This window comes from Panthera tigris, chromosome A1 (genome assembly GCF_018350195.1).
Source record: "Panthera tigris isolate Pti1 chromosome A1, P.tigris_Pti1_mat1.1, whole genome shotgun sequence".
Classification (NCBI taxonomy): Eukaryota; Metazoa; Chordata; class Mammalia; order Carnivora; family Felidae; genus Panthera; species Panthera tigris.
In genome coordinates this window covers 131,767,913-131,787,750 of record NC_056660.1, presented here as the reverse complement: position 1 = coordinate 131,787,750, position 19,838 = coordinate 131,767,913, and the positions used below count along the sequence as shown (strand labels likewise).

The window sequence follows — 19,838 nt, the reverse complement described above, 5'->3', positions numbered from 1 at the left end:
TATTTGAATTCACATGTATCCTTGAAAAATGTCACATGTTTTATATATGTATGTGTTTATTTTTTAGCCTTTTAACTTTTTTTTTTTTTTAATTTTTTTTTCAACGTTTTTTATTTATTTTTGGGACAGAGAGAGACAGAGCATGAACGGGGGAGGGGCAGAGAGAGAGGGAGACACAGAATCGGAAACAGGCTCCAGGCTCCGAGCCATCAGCCCAGAGCCTGACGCGGGGCTCGAACTCACGGACCGCGAGATCGTGACCTGGCTGAAGTCGGACGCTTAACCGACTGCGCCACCCAGGCGCCCCTAGCCTTTTAACTTTTGAAATAATTTCAAGCTTACAGAAAAATTAATATAATGGAAAGATTTCCCATATGCCCTTCACTCAGATTCAAGTATAATTAATATCTTATTTATTTTATTTATTTATTTATTTATTTTAATATAATTTATTGTCAAATTGGCTTATGTACAACACCCAATGTTTATTCCAACAAGTGCCCTCCTCAATGCCTATCACCCACTTTCCCCACTCCCCCACCTCCCATCTACCTTCAGTTTGTTCTCTGTGTTTAAGAGCCTCCCCCACTCTCTGTAACTCATTTTTTCCCCTTCCCTTCCCACATGGCCTTTTGTTAAGTTTCTCAAGATCCACATATGAGTGAAAACATATGATATCTGTCTTTCTCTGACTGACTTATTTCACTTAGCATAATACCCTCCAGTTGCATCCACGTTTCTGCAAATGGCATGTTTTCATTCTTTCTCATTGCCAAGTAGTATTCCATTGTATATATAAACCACATCTTCTTTATCCATTCATCAGTTGATGGACATTTAGGTTCTTTCCATAATTTGGCTACTGTTGAAAGTGCTGCTATAAACATTGGGGTACAAGTGTCCCTATGCATCAGCACCCCTGTATGCCTTGGGTAAATTCCTAGCTAGCAGTGCTATTACTGGGTTGTAGGGTGGTTCTATTTTTAATTTTTTGAGGAACCTCCGCACTATTTTCCAGAGCGGCTGCACCAGTTTGCATTCCCACCAACAGTGCAAGAGAGTTCCCATTTCTCCACATTCTCACCAGCATCTATTGTTCCTCATTTGTTCATTTTAGCCATTCTGACCAGTGTGAGATGGTATCTCAGTGTGGCTTTGATTTGTATTTCCCTGATGAGGAGTGATGTTGAGCATTGTTTCATGTGTCTGTTGGCCATCTGGATGTCTTCTTTGGAAATGTGTCTATTCAGCAACATTTACTTTAAATCTTTCTTTCTGTATATGTATGTGTATTTTTTTTCTGAGGTGTTTGGCAGTAAGTTGTAGACATGCGCCTTTTCCCTTAATATTTCAGTTTGTTTCCTGAGAAGAAAAGATAATCTCTTATATACCACAGTATAATTACCAAACTAGAAATTTTAACATTGATATACTACTATTATTGAATATGCACTCTGTATTCATATTTCATCAATTGTCCCAGCAATGTGTTTTATAACTCTTTCTCCCATCCAATCCAGTTTCTATTGCATTTAGTTATGTTTCTTTAGTCTTTAATTTGGAACAATTCCTTGGCCTTTTGTTGTTATTTGAGAGTGTGTATGTAATTTTTGCTTATATATATGATATAATGCTATCAATCTTTTCCTTAATTTTTTCAGTTTTTAAGATCCACCCATATTTATGTGTAGACATCTATCTTGTTTGCTGCTTCCAATTTCTGCTCAGTATCCCATAATATGCATCAGCCAACATTTACTTATCCATTCCCTAGTGACAGACACCTAGATTATCTTCAACAACTTGCTGTCATAAATAATTCTGTTATGAATATCTTCCTACATGTTCCCTTTGGGAGTATTCCTGGGATATATAGCCAAGATTAGAATTGTTGGGTCATAATATATCTGCCTGTTTAATTTGACAAAGTACTGCTGAATTGCTCTCTAGAACAGCCGCCCTGACCATATACTTTGTTCTAGATAACATTCTAATTTTTGCTATTATGGTGGTTTTAAAGTGGACTCTTGTTTATTGTTTCTGATCACTAATGAGTTTCACTTCTTTTACCAACTGTTCACTGAGATAGACTTTCCTCAGGAGGGAACCTATCTTTACATACGTGTGTGTGTGTGTGTGTGTGTGTGTGCGCACGCACGCTCGTGCGTTATACTCTAGCACAATCAGCCTCTTAGAGGGATCTTTTGAAGTTGATGTCATGAACAGCAGTTGTAAACCCCTATTTTACTTGACATTCTCTTAGACAATTAAACCTAAGTCCTTAAGACAACTATCTGCATCTGACAACTAAAGATTGTTAGTAGAAATAGAACTTGTAAGGTTTCCTCCATCATGTACTAGAATTCATGAGCTGTTTTTTTTTAAGTTTATTTATTTTGAGAGACAGCGTGTGTGAGTAGGGGAGTGACAGAGATGGAGGGAGAGAGTAGTCCAAGCAGTCTCCTGCAGAGCCCAGTGCAGGGCTTGAACTCACAAGCTGTGAGATCATAACCTGAGTGGAAACCAAGAGTCAGATGCCCAACTGACAGAGCCACCCAAGTACCCCTGAATTCATGAGCTTTAAAAAAAAATTTTATTTGAGTATGGTTGGCATACAATGTTACATTAGTTTCAGGTATACAACATAGTATTTTAACAAGTTTGTATGTTATGCTGTGCTTGTCACAAGCATAGCTACCCTCTGATACCATACAATGCTATTACCATATGACTGTATAACCCTAAGCTGTGCCTTTTGTTCCTCTGATTAATTCATTCCATAACATGAAGCCTGTATTTCCCACTCTTTCTTCACTCATTTTGCCCATATCCCTAGCCTCCTCCCATCTGACAACTATAATTTTGTTCTCTGTATTTATAGGTCTGATTCTGCCTTTTTTTTTTTTTGTCTGTTCTTTTGTTTTGTTTTGTTTTGTTCTTTAGATTCCACACTTGAGTGAAATCAAATTGGTTTTATCTTTCTCAAGTCTGACTTACTTCACTTAGCATAATACCCTCTAGTTCCATCCATGTTGTCACAAATGGCACAATCTCAACCTTTATTAGAAAATGATAGAATTTCTGGAATACTGTAAATACTAGCATGCAAAAAATAAAATGTTATATACCTCTTTGAAATGTATCAATTGAATCTAAATGCCATTACATTTTGCTAACTTTCATTATGCATTTAAAAACTATGAACAGGGGCATCTGGGTGGCTCAGTCGGACTTCAGCTCAGGTCATGGTCTCACAGATTGTGAGTTGGAGCCCCACGTCAGGCTCTGTGCTGACAGCTCAGAGCCTGGAGCCTGCTTCAGATTCTGTGTCTCCCTCTCTTTCTGCCCTTCCCCCTCTTGCACTCTGTCTCTCTAAAAAAATAAACATAAAACATTTTTTTTTAGTGAAAACAATGTGAACATGGTCTTTTTCATGGTCAAAATTTACATCATTTTTTCACTTCTTTAACTCAATATATATGCTTCATCTTTCCCAAACAGAGTATTATCCTGATGTATATTTTAATATTTCTTAATATACCTTAAAATATATTTTCATACTTAAATGTGTTTCAATTATATAAAATATCTTTATCACAAAATGCATATAAATTGCAATTACATTTTAAAAATTTCCTGTGATAATGAAGGAAATTTTTTTTCTGGATTATAGATTCATTACATTACAATAATTATTAGTCAATCATTGATCAGAAACACATATACATATTACACATTTTAATACATAATTAAATCTAAAAGTAAAGTTTTATAGAAAAATGTTCCTTTAATTATTTATATTTTTTTCAGTTACTGCATTTGTCTCTCTATTGCTAGAATGAGGCAGAATTTCAACATTAATTCAACTCTGATTTTTTTTTACAGAGGTGAATGCTGACAAAATTTGTTCACATAAATAAGTGAAAGGAATTTATTATAGAAATATCATTCACTTCTTTGAACTCCTTTTGTATTATTTGTCAGAACATAACCATTGGTGATCTAGCATCAAAAAGATTTTTTAATAACCCATCAACTGTTAATTTGATTATATCCTCTCATAAACTTGATGAAAATAAGTAACTACGTGATATGTTATTCATTCATTAAAGTCATTCTTTTTCTCAACACTAACACCAAATAATTCTGATTATCTCTTTTCTTGACACATTTTTATACCCCAAGGCAATGAACTATTGTAAAATTATAGATAGGTGAAGGATAAGTTTTTCTTTTATAAGGTGAGAGAAATAAGATCTTAAAAGGAGAAGCTTGACTTTTTTTTTTTTTAGAAAAGAGTACATGAGGAAATTGAAGATCTCAAAAATTATTTTCTTACAGCCATCTGTGTCTGCCTACACCTATCTTGACATGTCTCAGGAATATGTATAAGTCTGTTGCTAAAAGGAAATAATATTTTTAGGCTATCATCTTTTTAAAAGAATCATAGTGGTATTCACATGGTAACATCAATCTTTGAGAGAAGTATAGAATTTTAAGTTTATTGAATTAAAAATTTACATTAAGGAGCTTATTATGTAACTCTGCAGCTGATTGTTTTGACAGAATAATATCTAATTCAATAAACTGTAAACTCTGCCATCATTTTCTTAGAAGACCATTCAAAGAGATTGATTCCAATGTGTTGATGTCAAATAAGAAGACTAAATACTGGTGTTCATGGAAGGTTATTTGGTGTTTTAATTTAGGGCTCTGGATATACAATCTCATATGTTTCTCTTCCTTTGCTTATGTTAGTTCCTCCACATAAATTCCTAGTTTCTTCTCCTTTCCCCACATATTTTATGTCTTTATTATAGCTCTTTTATGTTGTATTTATGAAGACCAATCCACTCAGCTTCTTAAACATGTCTCACATCTAATCCCACCTGTCTATCTTAGTGCCCTAGTTCAGACCTACATCAGTTCTCTGCCTCATTCTCTTCCCACTGCTTTTTGTTCCATCTGTTTTCCCTGCCTCCATTGTCTTCTCACTCCAATGTCTGGACCATAGAGTTACTGTAATGACCTGTCCAAAATACAAATCAATTCCATATTCTCCTACTCTGAAATATTCACTTGCTCTTACTCACAAACCTTCAGCATCTCTACATGCCAAAAGTATTAATATTTACTTTCATTTATTGTAATTCTCTATTCTCAACTACCTTTCAAATTTTTTCTCCAGCAGCTGTCATCAATATGTTTTATACTCTTGTCACACAAATTACTTATTTCCTTTTATACATATCCTGGTACATTTATTAGGATGTCACAATAGACACATAACTTTATGTTTTCAGTAATATTCAACATAAACCTTTGACCACCTGTGAAAAAAGACTAAAATTTATTCATATGCAGTGGACATATCCTTTATAGGAAAATTTATGATTTATCATTGAGATATGTTTTTATATCACATTGGTGATAGCACTAAACATGGGTATAGGACCCAGGGTAGGGGAATGACAAAGACAAGCTTTGAATAATGAAAGGAAACCAAGGTAAAGAAAATCTCTCTAGCCATAATCCTTAAATGTATCAAGATTTTTCAAAAGGTGTTTTGAAAACACATATACAAACATAAATTACATATGTATTTAATTCTCCTTTATATTTCTAACAAAAAAAAGATTTTTGGATTTGGCTTTAACCTAGAACTCAATGGATTATAACCATCTTTTTCTAATTCCCTTTTAGATTCAGCATAGGGAGGAAACAAACTCTAGGATGTTAAAAGGCTGTTTCTACTAACATTTACTAACTGTATGATCTTTAATAGGTCACTTAATTTTACTAAACTTCAGTTTTTCATACCTATAAAGTGAGAATTAATACACATCTCCTATCTATTCAGGGAAAGATTATATCATATGAGCTACCATTTGAAAGCATATGATCAATTAAAGAGATATAAAAATAAATTGTATCATAGAAATATTCTGTGGTCTCCTTAACTTTAATCTTGTATTAATCTTGTATTTCCTTAGAGGATCTTGATAGAAAGTATATGTTGGTAAGGCTAATGAATGATCAAATAAGGAAATAAAGGATACATTGGGGGTTCATTTATTTATTTATTTTATTTCTTTCTTTCATGTTTCTTATGTTTTTTCCTTGCTAACACAGTTTTGGTATGAACCATGATGGAATTGGAAATTCTTGTGGGACGAAAGGTCATGAAGCAGCAAAACTTATGGCAGCTCACATTACTGCGAATACCAATCCTTTTTCCTGGTCTGCCTGCAGTCGAGACTATATCACCAGCTTTCTAGAGTAAGTAATCTCTAGAGAGTGATGATGAATTGCTCCAGAAGTAAGCCCTTGGTAGAAGCCTAATATGTAGTGCTTAAAACTGCATAATGAGTAACTTTTATAGGGTGATATTTCAGGCTGTTCCCAAAATACTTTAATGTATCGCTGTGGCAAATTTTTTCCTTCATACTCAAAAAAGAACTTGGTAGATTAGAGAAACTGGAGCAAGGATATAAACGGGGTTGATGATGTGAGTGTCAGAAATGTTCAATCAGTGGGAAACAATGTCAGAAAGAATTTAAATTTACACAGTTTAATAGAGCGTAGGCCAAACTTTAATTCAGTGATGATATATTTCATTTTGTTGTTGAAAAAACTGAGTTTTTTAGGAATGAATGCTAAAGTATCTAATAGTAACAAACAACAACAACAAAAAACCAAACACCCAAGAAATGAAAATGAGAAAATGAAAATTTAATTTGAAATTTATTAAGTGACTCATCTTTTCTACAGTTTGAGAACTTCTTTCCTAATCTTTTAATGTATATTCCAAGTTTGTGGTTACTTAAATGTGAGATATATAAATTAGCTCAGGTATAACTGTGTTTATGAAAGCAGATATTCTTTCACATCTCGCCTGTATAGGACTTCAGGACTGGACTTTGGAAACTCATGTAAGACTTAGGTCTCACTTTCTAACTGTGCAACCATTAGCATGTTACTTAACCTTTCCTAATCTTCAGTGACCTCACTTGTTAAATGAGTTACATAATAATACATGCATCATCAGGTTGTTAAATATATAGCTATATACAATGTCATAATGTGTATGAAGTACAATAGACATTCATTAAGTGGTAAATATTATTTTAAATAATATTGAGGCTTTAAGCATTATTGCTCTATCATTATCTTCAACCGTTTTGTGCCACTTTTTTCTTGGGTAGGAGAGATTAAATACTCTGTGAAAAAGTGACTCATAGATAAAGCACTTGTGAACAACAGAAATTCTTTTTAAAAATTGTCTTTCTTCAAAGTTCACATTTATATGACTATGGTGTAAAACTTTAAAGAGTCAGAAAAGCTATGTAAGGTAATATTATTCATTATAATCACATTCTGAAAACTTAAAGTTACAAATTTTTAAGCCCCAAACAAGAGATTTTAAATTACCTATCACAGTGCTTTCAACAATCAGAGATCAAAAGGTAAATATTTAAACTGAGCCTTTTTGAATTAATTAATATAATAATGAAACAGAAAGAATTGGAAATTCATATCAGAATGTAATTCCTCTGAATAATTATGCTATAACCTAAATATTTTTAATTTTAGTAATAAGTAATTATGACACTGCTTGCTTAGTGCCAAAACTGGATTGAAGGCTATAAAGATAGACCACAGAGAATTTGTTACACATCTTTGGGCAGTTTTTAACACAAAGCAGTAGCATTATCATTTTCCAAGATGTTTTTAATGAGATCATATTACCTAAATTTTAAACATTGTTGAAGATCTGCTCTCCCCAGAAATCAAGCCAGATCTGGAATTTCTCCATTGACTTGGCTCATGTTTTTATAATGGAATCTTAGTGTCTATCACCAGAAAGACAAACTGTATAACATGCTCAATATTCCTGTGAATTTTTGAAGGCTTGTCTCCTCTTTTTTTTTTTTTTTTTCCAAGTACTATTTTCTTTCTCCCCTATCCTGTTTATTTTGCACAGTTTATTTGCTAGGACCATCTCTGTATACCTAATATAAGCACCAGTTTTTATCTCTTGCCAGACCCTGCGTAGTCAAAACTGTATTAAGACTGTTAAAAAAAAAATCCCCAAAAGGGAATCCCTAAATTACTAATAAAATATTGTTAAGAAATCACCAATGGTTTGGTGAGAGATGTAAAATTATTACTAGGTACAGGAAAGTGTTCCATTGAATTAATTAAAAGAATTAATCCAAAAAGCATTATTTAAGCCTTATTGCCTCTTTGCATTTTGTATGTAAGCATGATTAGTGTTGACAGGGTCCTAAAGGGCTTATTTATCCTGTATTTTATGAAAATATTTCTGTTGTGCATCCTCATGGGAATGCTCACAAAGTTAAAGCCATCAGTAAAAGATAGATATTAAAGACAATATGTAGAGACTTGGGGAAAGTTGGCTTTTTTTCCCCTCTTTAATAATAAACTAAGCAACTCTGATTATAATCTGACCAAGCAATAAAGGTTTTTTAAACACAGGGCCCTTTAAAAAGGTCAGTTCACTGGAGCACAAAGACATAATAGTAACTTTCTTGAATTTCTTTGTTCCTTTTTATTAATGCAGTTGGCTTAATTGCTTTAACAGCTATGTGTGATATTTTTAAAAATCCAGTGATATTTTGATCAGGGATTGAGGTTACATTTATGTTTTATAGTTGGCTCAAAAAGACTCATAACATTTTATTTTAGTTTCTCTTCTCAAGAAAAAGAAATCTTGAAAGATGAATTGTTTAGGAACTGCAGCCCAGCCAACAAAATGCATACCTTTCTTTACTTAGTGACTGTATAGGCCCGAGATGATGGTGGATTTTAACAATGAGCTTTCTATGATTTATAGACATTCACTATTCACTATGTTCAACTGAAAACAATTCCATGGCCTTTAAATGCCAGTAAAGTAAATCTCTCGTGTCTTTCTGAAACACTAGGTGCTATTGATCAACCAGGAGATGGTGTTTACCAACTCCCAATATTTTTTTTCAGATTTCTTAAACTCGGTGATTCAATAAGTGGTTCATGAATCGCCCAGAAGCCGTCCTGATTAAATAATAAAGAACCCATTTCCGTTAAAATGGACGTGTTATGCCAGCTTCTGATGTTTTCGACGACGGCTTTGCAGGTAGTGTCCTTCCTATCTGCCTGCGGGACTTATTTACTTATTTATTTAGAAAATAAAGAAAGATGAACCTGGTATCATGGCTCACACTCATTGATGACTATGGGCTAATTTACCAGGCAGTGGAAGACAGCCAGAAGTAGTTTAGGCCAGTTTTTCATACATTTTCCACCACTTAGCGGTAGTACAGAGTAATTTCATATAGTTTTCAAAAATTCCAGAGCCTCTGTGAATCAACTATTGCTCTATTTAAATTAAAGTCTGTTAAATTGTTTGAACTGTCAGAGATCCATAGCAAAATTTCCTACAGTTCCAAATTAAATACAGACTAGCCGTTTTCACAGAAAGGATGGAAGCTGAATAAAGAAAGGCAATATGATTGTTGAAGGTGAACTAGAAAGAAGGATCTACAACAAAAGTAATATAAGATGAACAGGATGACCAAGACACTCCCATTGTCTTGTAGCAATTACCTTTGAAGATCAGTATCAATAATCTTTAAATGGAAACCAATTTCATAGATTGGACCCTCTTTTTATATGGAGCCCAAGAAACAGAAAAACAAGTTTCTCTTCCTTATGTTAATCAGGCACATTTTGGGGACTTTACTCTAACCCCTAAATATCTTTGATAAATCACAGTTACATATCGAGAAAAGAGGATAACTGAGTAAATCATTATCATTACAGTGTTTGTATGTTGGAAGCCTCAAATTCAGTTATATTCAAGCGTTACAGTCATACAGAGGGCAAGAGAGAAAGGTCTAACTTATTTTAGAAGGTAGTTATTATTAGTTTTGTGGATATTGATAAAGCAGTTTACAATAACATAGTAGATAAGACACTTGACTTACCACAGATAATGCAATTGATTCATTTAATTTAGGTGTATGAGCACAATTTTGTGTTACAAATAGGAGTTGACATTAAATGTTAACTTTTTGTTGTTGTTGTTACAAGACTGTTAAGATATGTATAGGGTATATAGAATGATTTATTTTTCAGATTGACCCACTGTGTGGCTGAAGGTCTGTACTTTATAGTATAATTGTTTAAGTAAAAAATAAATCTAAAATTGCAATTAAGAGAATGTGCTCATGTGTTCTGGAAACAAAGCCAAGGGTGCATATTTTACATAGGGATCTGTAAATATTAACTGAAGATTCCACTCTGGCTCATGTTCCCATTTCAAGATTAATTTTCGAACTATGTAAATAAGACTTCTCTAAATTAGAAGTCGAATACATAAAATATGATTTTGCTATCATGCTGCAAGGATTTCTGGAAATGTAAATATATTTTGATTTACTAAGAATTTCATAATCTGGGAAAAAGCGTGTTCTCAAACATGCATTTTTTCTACTAAGAATTTCATAATCTGGGAAAAAGTGTGTTCTCAAACATATTTCTTCTGTTTTGTCTTAGATGCATAAACAAAAGTAGAGTTTATTATTATCTATAGTGCTGTAGATATTAACTAAGATTAGGCTTTGTAGTGAAATAGATGCTGATAGGAAAATAATCATAGTTCTACTTTTTATGTATATTGTTTTGCTCAGGACAAGTGTTATATCTGCTTAATAATAATAAGTTGTAATAGTATCTCATAGATGGAAAGTAACAGTGCTCATTTCATTTATTAATGAGTGAAGTTTATGTTTTCTGAGTGGATAATTTGCATATGACCAAGGCACAAACCATCTATACTTAAAAGTGCCATTCTTATTTTGATAAAAGTAGCCTAAATAACACTAGATTTAGCATAAGAATTATAGGGTTATATCAGTTAGCTAGAACCCTAGATTTAATACAATATTCATAATTTCCATTTTGTTAAATGGAGATAATTACAAAATATAAGGAGATAACTCATCTAATATTTTTGAGAAAGGAAAAACGTTTGTACCAGGAGAACTGTACAAAGATGTTCTTTATCAGCAGAATTTGCAATTTTCAGAAATTAGGAATAATGCAAATGTTTGTTAATAGAAGAATGGATAAGTAATTGTTACATAATCTTAAATGGAATATTAAAGAACAGTATTAATGAACAAGCTACAGGTATACACATCAACATGGGTATATTTCACATTCATAATGTTGAACAAAAGAATAGTCACAAAAGAAAACCTATAGTATGACTCCTTTTATATAGTCCAAAAATAGGCAGATTAATAATTGGGAGATGTATAATTACTAAGATAAGCATGGAAATAATGATTTTAAAAGTCAGAATATTAGTTACTTTTTGTGGAGAATATGAGGGATGTGTTTAGGGTTAAGTGTTTGGGAATTTCCTAAGCAGCGGGGAGACACTTCTAGGGTTAAATATACATCTCTCAGACCCATATCCTCTACCTGTTATACTTACATCCGTGATATTTCATAATGGCAATTGATGACTCAGATGCATGGAAATACACAGAATTATTATTTTCTAAGGGTTAATTAAAATAATTGTGATCTTAACTTACTTGAAAGTAGCAGGAAACTGGCAGACACATTTTAGTAACATTATGCAAAAAATATTTTTATCACTTCATGTCCAGTTAAGAATTAAAATATGAAAACTATCCCCCCCTGAATACTTTAATCCAGGTTTTACTGTATATATCAGATATGGTTAGTAGGAAAATAAGTAGTACATTTTCTACCCAAAACATAGAAAAAATTTAAATCAATCTTGGAGATACTCCTACCCTTGCTTTCCCAGAGCCAATAATAGGTAAGATCTTAGTGACTTGTACAGTTCTATAGACAAACCCATTTCAAAAGGCCTTTGTTGCTGCTGTATTCCTAAATACATGTCCACTTCAAAAAGATCTATACGATTTTTTAATATTTTATTTCATATGGTATTTTATTCTTCTGCAAAGAATAAGATTTGTCTATATATTTAATTAGACCATATTAATACAAAGCTATAAACACTTCTAAAGAATGGAAATAAAAATCCACTTTTGAGTAGAAGACTTTGTCCACAGATCACCACAATGCATGCCTTCTGTATTGTCTGGGGGCCCTTCCATTGATTGTGTGATTTGGTATTTTTTGAACAACATGAACCATGATTAGAAGACCATTAATACCTGGGAACAAGAACTTTAAATGAAAGAATAATTTTTGCTTCCTTCTAGGTTAAGCCAAATTTCTGTTTACTTTCAGAAAATAATTTTTTTCCCAGGGTATCTATTCTTAAACTCTTTTGGGGAGATCCATATAGTACTTCCTCTAGGTTTTTAGGTTAATTTTCTATACCTACAAGTTATTATGTATAACAATTTTTAATAGACTTTTGAGTTAATGCTACTTAGGTGAATATATCTTATACTTTCTTTGTTATGCTATCAGCAAATATTTTTACCTATGGGACTCTGTACTTAAGTACTTCAGTACTTAAAATTTTCCCATTGATTTATAGTAGCACTTGATTTTTTTTTTTTTTACATATTTCAATCTTTTCATAAAGACTTGTAACTTTGTTGTAGATGGAGATGAAACTGATATTTTAGAAGAAATATTATGGAATTAAAGTACTAATTCTTTATTTCATGAATATTATGTTTTATCAAAATAGTCCATCTTCATTCAGTAGAGTTTTTACATTTGACCTCTTTTATCATTAGTCTTAACATAAAATTTTGAATTTACTGATAGAATTGCATTTGTCTAAAATTTGCATATCTATGTAGATTAAAGATATTTTACATAACAAAATTAAAAAGCTTGCTGTTTTAAAAATTCATCTAGAAATAGTTTTCCTTAATGATCTGCATGTCAATTTCCAAAAGTAAAATAAACAGGAAGTAAAAAGCATTCTGTCATGAAAACTGGATAAGCAGGTGAAAAAAAGTTTTCTATTAAGTACCTTGAACAGTGACAAGTGAACTGATTATAATAGCCAATAATAAAACCCATCTGTATTAGCACCACGTTTAATATTCCATCTAAATATTTTTCTTCATTAAAAATTAACCAAGTGGGGCATAAGTGAAAGGAAAGGGTATAAAGAGGACAGTGTTCTGCCCTCTTGGGTTTTTTAATCTATCACTAATGAATAACATGGTTCAGTTTCTAAAAGGTATTAATTTCCTGCTGCACAAATACACGTTTTTTATATAGCAAATTAACCTTTACATTTTAAGAAATATGACAAAATAGTAAGTGAATATGAAGCTCATTATTATGCATGGCTCTTTGTTACTTATCTATAAATGAAAATTTGTACTGTCCTAAATAATAGTTGAGGAACTTCTACTTGTGAAATTATTTTCCTTTGGCAAAGTGGATGGAAAAGATTTGGAAAAAAAAACACAAGTGCTGGCACAATTGACAGGAATGTTGGAAAAAATTTTTAAATGTTGGCATAGGAATTCTTTAAAAATTCTAAGTTACTCACATGTGAAATGAAAGTAAAAAAGCATCTGTCCTATTTTATGCACACTGACTTAAAAAAATGAACAATTATATTTAGCAAAGTATAAAGCTCTTTAAACTAAGGTATTCTGTCTGGTTTTTGGCGATCTTTATATTATTTGTTCCACTGAATTAAAATATTATGTTTGAGTGCAAGCATACTTTGAAAAGCAGAAATTGCAGAGAGAGGAGAACATTCTCCTTTCCAACTCTGATGACCCTAGATGAAATATGAAATTTTTGAGAGACTAAACACTTCTAATATACTTGAGAGAACTTTGGATTTTGGCCTCCTCTGTCATTCTGCCCATTTATTATTGAAATATTTCAAGAACCTTTGGACATGTCTTACTACAGCATCTATTGTTCTGCCCAAGTTAGGAGTATATAGATTAGGTCTTTAAGAATTACAACCATGGTTTTGTTTTGTTTTGTTTTTTAATTTTCCACATTTTATGTTTTTAATTCTACTACCAGATGTGGTTACATTTTCATGGAAAACAAACAAGAAGCTTAGAGCAATATGAAATTCTGTTTTGATTCCTTTAGAAATTAGTTTAAATCAGTGTTTGAAGGCCAACATGACATTTTCAGATTGTTGTCTGAGATGCTTTTATTGTGTCTTGGTGCTGGAAAAAACTATTGGAGCTCTTATTCACATTTCAGTAAATGTATTCTATTTTGCCATGTGACTATTTATTGGTAGAATGTATTGCTTTTCACGCATCAAGTTATTAAAGCAAAGAGTTCAACACATGGTTTCATAATTGTGATGGAAATAGTCCATAGTGTACCTAATTTCCTTTGATCCTTTATGTTGAACAGTTCAGGCCGTGGTACTTGCCTTGATAATGAGCCTCCCAAGCGTGACTTTCTTTATCCAGCTGTGGCCCCAGGTCAGGTGTATGATGCTGATGAGCAATGCCGTTTCCAATATGGAGCAACATCACGCCAATGTAAATATGGGGTAAGAAGTCTTAATCCTTATGTTTAGTCACTTATATGTGTTCTTTCATGACACAAATATTAAGTTGGAATTTTATTGAGTGTAGTATACATTTGGTAACATCTTTAATGCAAATATGGCCTTTGACTCACTGCTTTTTTTCTGATATCATTTATCTAATATCTATTTCTAAATGAGTAATCTTAAATAAGTTTCAGATGTCTTGCGAGGGATGCAGGTAGAATTTTAATAATTTCTAACGTATTTCTTTTAAAGTCCTGAGTTTATAATGCCAACTTTAGTTTGTCTTTTGAAATGTTATGGTTTTGAAACTTTCTCCCTCCCGGCCTTTTCTGGTACTCTAATAATTGTGTTTAAGGGAATTTTCATATTGGCTAAGAGCCTTTATTTTAATTTATACTTTTTAGTACTGAGTCATTTCAAGTTGCTTCATTCACTGCCCACATTCTAACACAACAACTGAGTGGGGACAAGATGACATTAACCCAAATAGAAAAACAAGGAAAATTACTGTGGAAAAAAATGCAGGTTTCATAACTGACTCTTCATGTCTGCCTAAAAATGTGGGCAGTGGATGAAGCAACTTGAAATGACTCAGTATTAGAAAGTATAAGTTAAAATCAAATAAATAGTATTATATATATAAACAATAAAAAAATTTTATAGAGAAGGAGATCAGTGACTAGTATAGAGACATGTTCATATACGTACCAGTGTAAACATACTGAATGAAAAAATAAGATTTTTAAATGACAAGTTGTTTATAAGAAGAATTCAAGTTTAAAACATAAGTTTAAAGGGTTGGTTTCTGTTTTTATGTAAATAGTGTTTAAAATCACTTAAAAAAATAATAACCAAAAACGAATTAAGTTTTAAGGTAGTAAAGACTAAACAATATACACATTGTACTGTGCCGATTAATCCTCTTGGGTACAGTACAAAGGAAAGTAATTTTCAAAATATCCCTTGGGTGACAAACATATTATTCACGGTAGGCTTTGGCAGCACATTTTATGCACTAGATTTGAAGATTTTGTGCAACTATCTAAATATCTAAAGCCTTGAATGAAACTTTGGTCTTTCTTGTCTTTCTGTAAAAGAGTCTTCTTTTATTGTTTCTGTATGATTTTAGCTCCTTTTTTTTCTTGGGTTGCTTTTTCATATAGAAAAAGTTGGTCAAATTTCAATCACCGACTTCTTATTTACTTGTAGCTTAGTAGGTTGAAATTCATGATTTAATGAGGTTACAGATTTTCTGTTCTTATCTTTGGTGTCTCATATCTTTATTAGCAAGTGAAATAGTTAATCTACATTTTAATTTTTTTATTGGAAATTGGGCTTTAACTGCACCTATGTATTTTCATATTAGATAATTTATATTATCAGTTTTGCAGAATCTATGGATGCATCTTTTCTTTCTTTAATAATTAATTAAAATTTTCATCTGATTATCCTATCTCTCTGTCTATTACAAATATCTCAGACTAGTTGATTTGAAGTGAGATAAATAGTAATTGTAAAATTGTATGTTTTAAGTTTATGTTCCCCATATTTAGCTTTAGATTCTATTTATGTGTTATGTTTATAAAAGCGTTTTTCAAATATTTATTTTGAGAGAGAGAAAGAGAGAGAGCCCACAAACAGGGGCGGGGCAGAGACAGAGAGAATCCCAAGCTGGCTGCGCGCTGTCGGTGCAGAGCTCAATGCGGGACTCAACTCCATGAAATGTGAGATCATGACTTGAGCTGAAATTAAGAGTCAGACTCTTAACTGACTGAGCCAACCAGGTGCCCCTAAAAGCTTTTGTAATAGATATAAAATAACATTAGGAAAACTTGGGGAAAGACATTAGCATCTTACAATCCTATGCAATTTCACATATTTTGTCATTAATCTTTTCACTTTGATTTGCAGCAAAATGGTTTTCTTAGACTCATGTACTATATGAAAATGCTTATGCTACCTTTTTATAATGTGCTATATATTGCCAAGAAAGTTTCTTGAGTCATAATAGATTCTGTACAATCACTCTCACTTCTTAAGCTTGTGCCCGAAAAATTGGGTTTACACCATTGGTAGCACCCAAACACACATTGTGTTTTATCTGGTGAATTCCTAAGGTTTTAAATGATTCTAAATACTTTTTTAGAAAACAGTAGCAGCTTTGAAAGTAGGAGTCCAGTCAGGTAAACAAGACATACTTTAGATGGTAACTGAAGGGAAAACAAACCAGCCCTGATTTAGCTGTCAGGGGGTTATAGCATCCTGAGATGAACACTAGACAAAGTACTGGGGGCTTAGAAGAACACTACTACAGACTTTTAGTGAGGGGATAGCTTGGTGTTGGACATCAGGAAATGATCCCTCTTTCAACTAGCAGGTCTCTAATGATGCCAGGGAAGATTTTAAGCAACTACAGAGTAACACATGACTACAGCAGTGATCAGCTTTCCATCACTTCTGCTTCGGTTATTATGTGACCAATGCTAGGGTTACTTGTGATTATATCTGCGATTACAAAAAATGTTACTGAAATTCATTGTGAGCAGGTTCATTAATATACATGTTATAATTGAGAGTTTACATGAAAATTTTTATTTTTTATTCTACTTCAGGACAGCATCTTGTACCATTATCCTTGTAGATCATCTGTTTATGTTTTCTAGGTATCTGTCACTTCCAGTAGAAGTAGTGAGGAGATTGTAATGGCTATAAATACAAAGAACAAAACAGTATAGTGTATACAGAGTAAAATAGTTGTATAATGTAGTAATTTATAAATGTTATGTGGTTTGTGGTTTTACATACTATCTTTTTCTGGGATACTTCAGACTACTTTGATAAAAATTGTAATTGTTTATTAATATTTTGTAGATGGTGAAACTAAAATACAGAATTTGATTTACCTACCCTAAGGTTAAAACAAAATTTTTAAAAGGTCTAGGGGTGCCTGGGTGCCTCAGTCAGTTAAGCATCCAACTCTTGATTTCAGCTCAGGTCATGATTTCACAATTCGTGAGTTCAGTCCCAGCATCCAGCCCCATGCTGACAGGGCAAAACCTGCTTGAGAACCTGTCTCTCCATCTCTCTCTGCCCTTCCTCTGCTCAGGTGCATGCTCTTGAAAGAAATAAAGGAAGGAAGGAAGGAAGGAAGGAAGGAAGGAAGGAAGGAAGGAAGGAAAGAAGGAAGGAAAGAAGAAAGGGAGGGAGGGAGGGAAGGAGGGAGTGAGGAAAAGAAAGAAGGAAAGAAAAGGAAAGAAAGAGAAAGAGAAAAAGAAAGAAAGAAAAAGAAAGTTCCATTTTCTGTTAGATGTAGTAAATATGTTAATAAAGATAGCAAATATATTTTATTTCAGGAGACACTGTTTATCAGTTTTCATCAAATGGTGTCTGTTTCTAAATATCTTCTTAAAACAAAACAAAACAAGACAAAACAAAACTCTCCATTTTATCCCAGTCTTTTTCGGGAGAGGGGTGATCTGGAAATATGCCCCTAAACATATTTTTGGGTTTATAAATTCTCAGGTATTTGAAACCGCAGGTATGGATATGAGTTTTATTTTCTTTTACCTTATGTAAAAAGTTAGGACCTCTTCAAGGCAAGAGACAAGTACAGATGAGCAGCATATAAAACAAGATGCTACTAGAACACCTAAAAAAATCTGCTAGCTGTATTAGTAAGTTTCTGAGGGTGACTGTGATGTGTTCTGGATGAAAATTCATCACAAATAAAACAGTATCAGTGTGTCCAAAAAATGTGTTTTTTTCTTTTTTTGCCTGTTTGGAGGAAAATTGCTGCCTGTAAAGCTCTGTAGAATCTATTGTCTCATTCCTCTTCCACTTTCCATTTGTCTCCTTTTTTCTTAGTAGAAAAGAATTATTAAAAGTAGATTAACAAAAACATTTTACGTTAATAATAACAAGTTTAAACTTTGGAAGGAACTCACTAATGAGCCTATGTATTGTAGAGGATGTAGGTGATCTTTTGACAGCTTTCTAAAAAGCACAGATTAATTCAAGACTTAGTCTCAGACATAACTCTACATTTCTTTATTTTGTTACTACAAATCATATCCTAAATATTTTTTGCATATATACTTAATGGTTCTATGTAATTCAACAATATCCACTACATAATTTACTGGTAACTATCAGTTGGTGATTGCAGTAATCACATGACACTTTTTAACAGAAATAGAAAAACAACCCTAAAATTCACAGGGAACCATTGAAGACCCTGAGCAGCCAAAGTAAATTTGAACGAGAAGACCAAAGCTGGTGGCATTATACTTCCTGATTTCAAAATATATTACACAGCTACAGTAATCAAAATAGTATGGTACTAGTGTAAATACGAACAGACCAATGGAAGCGAAGAGAGACCAGAAATAAAGCCATGTACAGCCTATATGATCAATGACTCTTTGACTAGGGTGCCAACAGTACACAATGGTTATAGTCTCTTCTGTAAACGGTATTGGAAAATTGGACAGCCACAGGTAGAAGAATGAATCTGACCCTTATACCACACACAAAAATTAACTCAAAATCGATTAGAGACTTAAATAAGAGACCCAAAACTATACAGCTCCTGAAAACAAACATAAGGGAAAAACTTCTTGATTTTGGCAATGGTTTCTGAGATGTGACACCAAAAGCATAGGCAACAAAAGCAAAAATAGACAATTGGGGTTACATCAAACCAAAAAGCTTCTACACAGCAAAGAAGACAGTCAACAAAATGAAAATACAGCTTATGGAAAGGAAGAAGATATTTGCAAATCATATATCTGATAAATGATTAATGTCCAAAATTTATAATAGCAATACCAAAAGAAAAAAAAAAAACAAAAAAAAGAGAACAAAAACCAATAACCCAACTAAAAAATGGTTGAAGAACTGAATAGACATTTCTTAAAAGAAAACGTACAAATGACCTGTAGGTATGTTAAAAGGTGCTGATCATCACTAATCATCAGGGAAATGCAAATCATAACCATGATGAGGTATTACTTTACACCTGTAAAGATGGTTATAATAAAAATAAGTAAATAAAAGCAAATACACCATAAAATAAGTGTTGACAAGAATGTGAGGAAAAGAGATCCCTTGTGCACTTGTGGTGGGAATGTAAACTGGTGCAGCCACTATGGAAAATAGTGTGGAAGTTTCTCAAAAAATAGAAAATAGAACTACTATATGATCCAGCAGTCCCACTTCTGAGTGTATATCCAAAAGAATTAAAATCAGCATCTCGAAGAAATATGTGTACGCTCATATTCATTGCAACATTATTCACAGTAGCTGAGACAGGGAAGCA

At 32.7% G+C, this 19,838-nt stretch overlaps 1 protein-coding gene across 1 annotated transcript in view; it reads left to right on the top strand.

The window, feature by feature from the left end:
- ADAMTS6 (ADAM metallopeptidase with thrombospondin type 1 motif 6) overlaps positions 1-19,838 on the top strand; it is a 296,246-nt gene that overhangs the window by 156,032 nt on the left and 120,376 nt on the right. The window contains exons 9-10 of the mRNA XM_042987636.1: positions 6,133-6,279; positions 14,377-14,518. Coding sequence (XP_042843570.1) covers positions 6,133-6,279; positions 14,377-14,518 — 289 coding nt within the window. The remainder of the gene's footprint in view (positions 1-6,132; positions 6,280-14,376; positions 14,519-19,838) is intronic.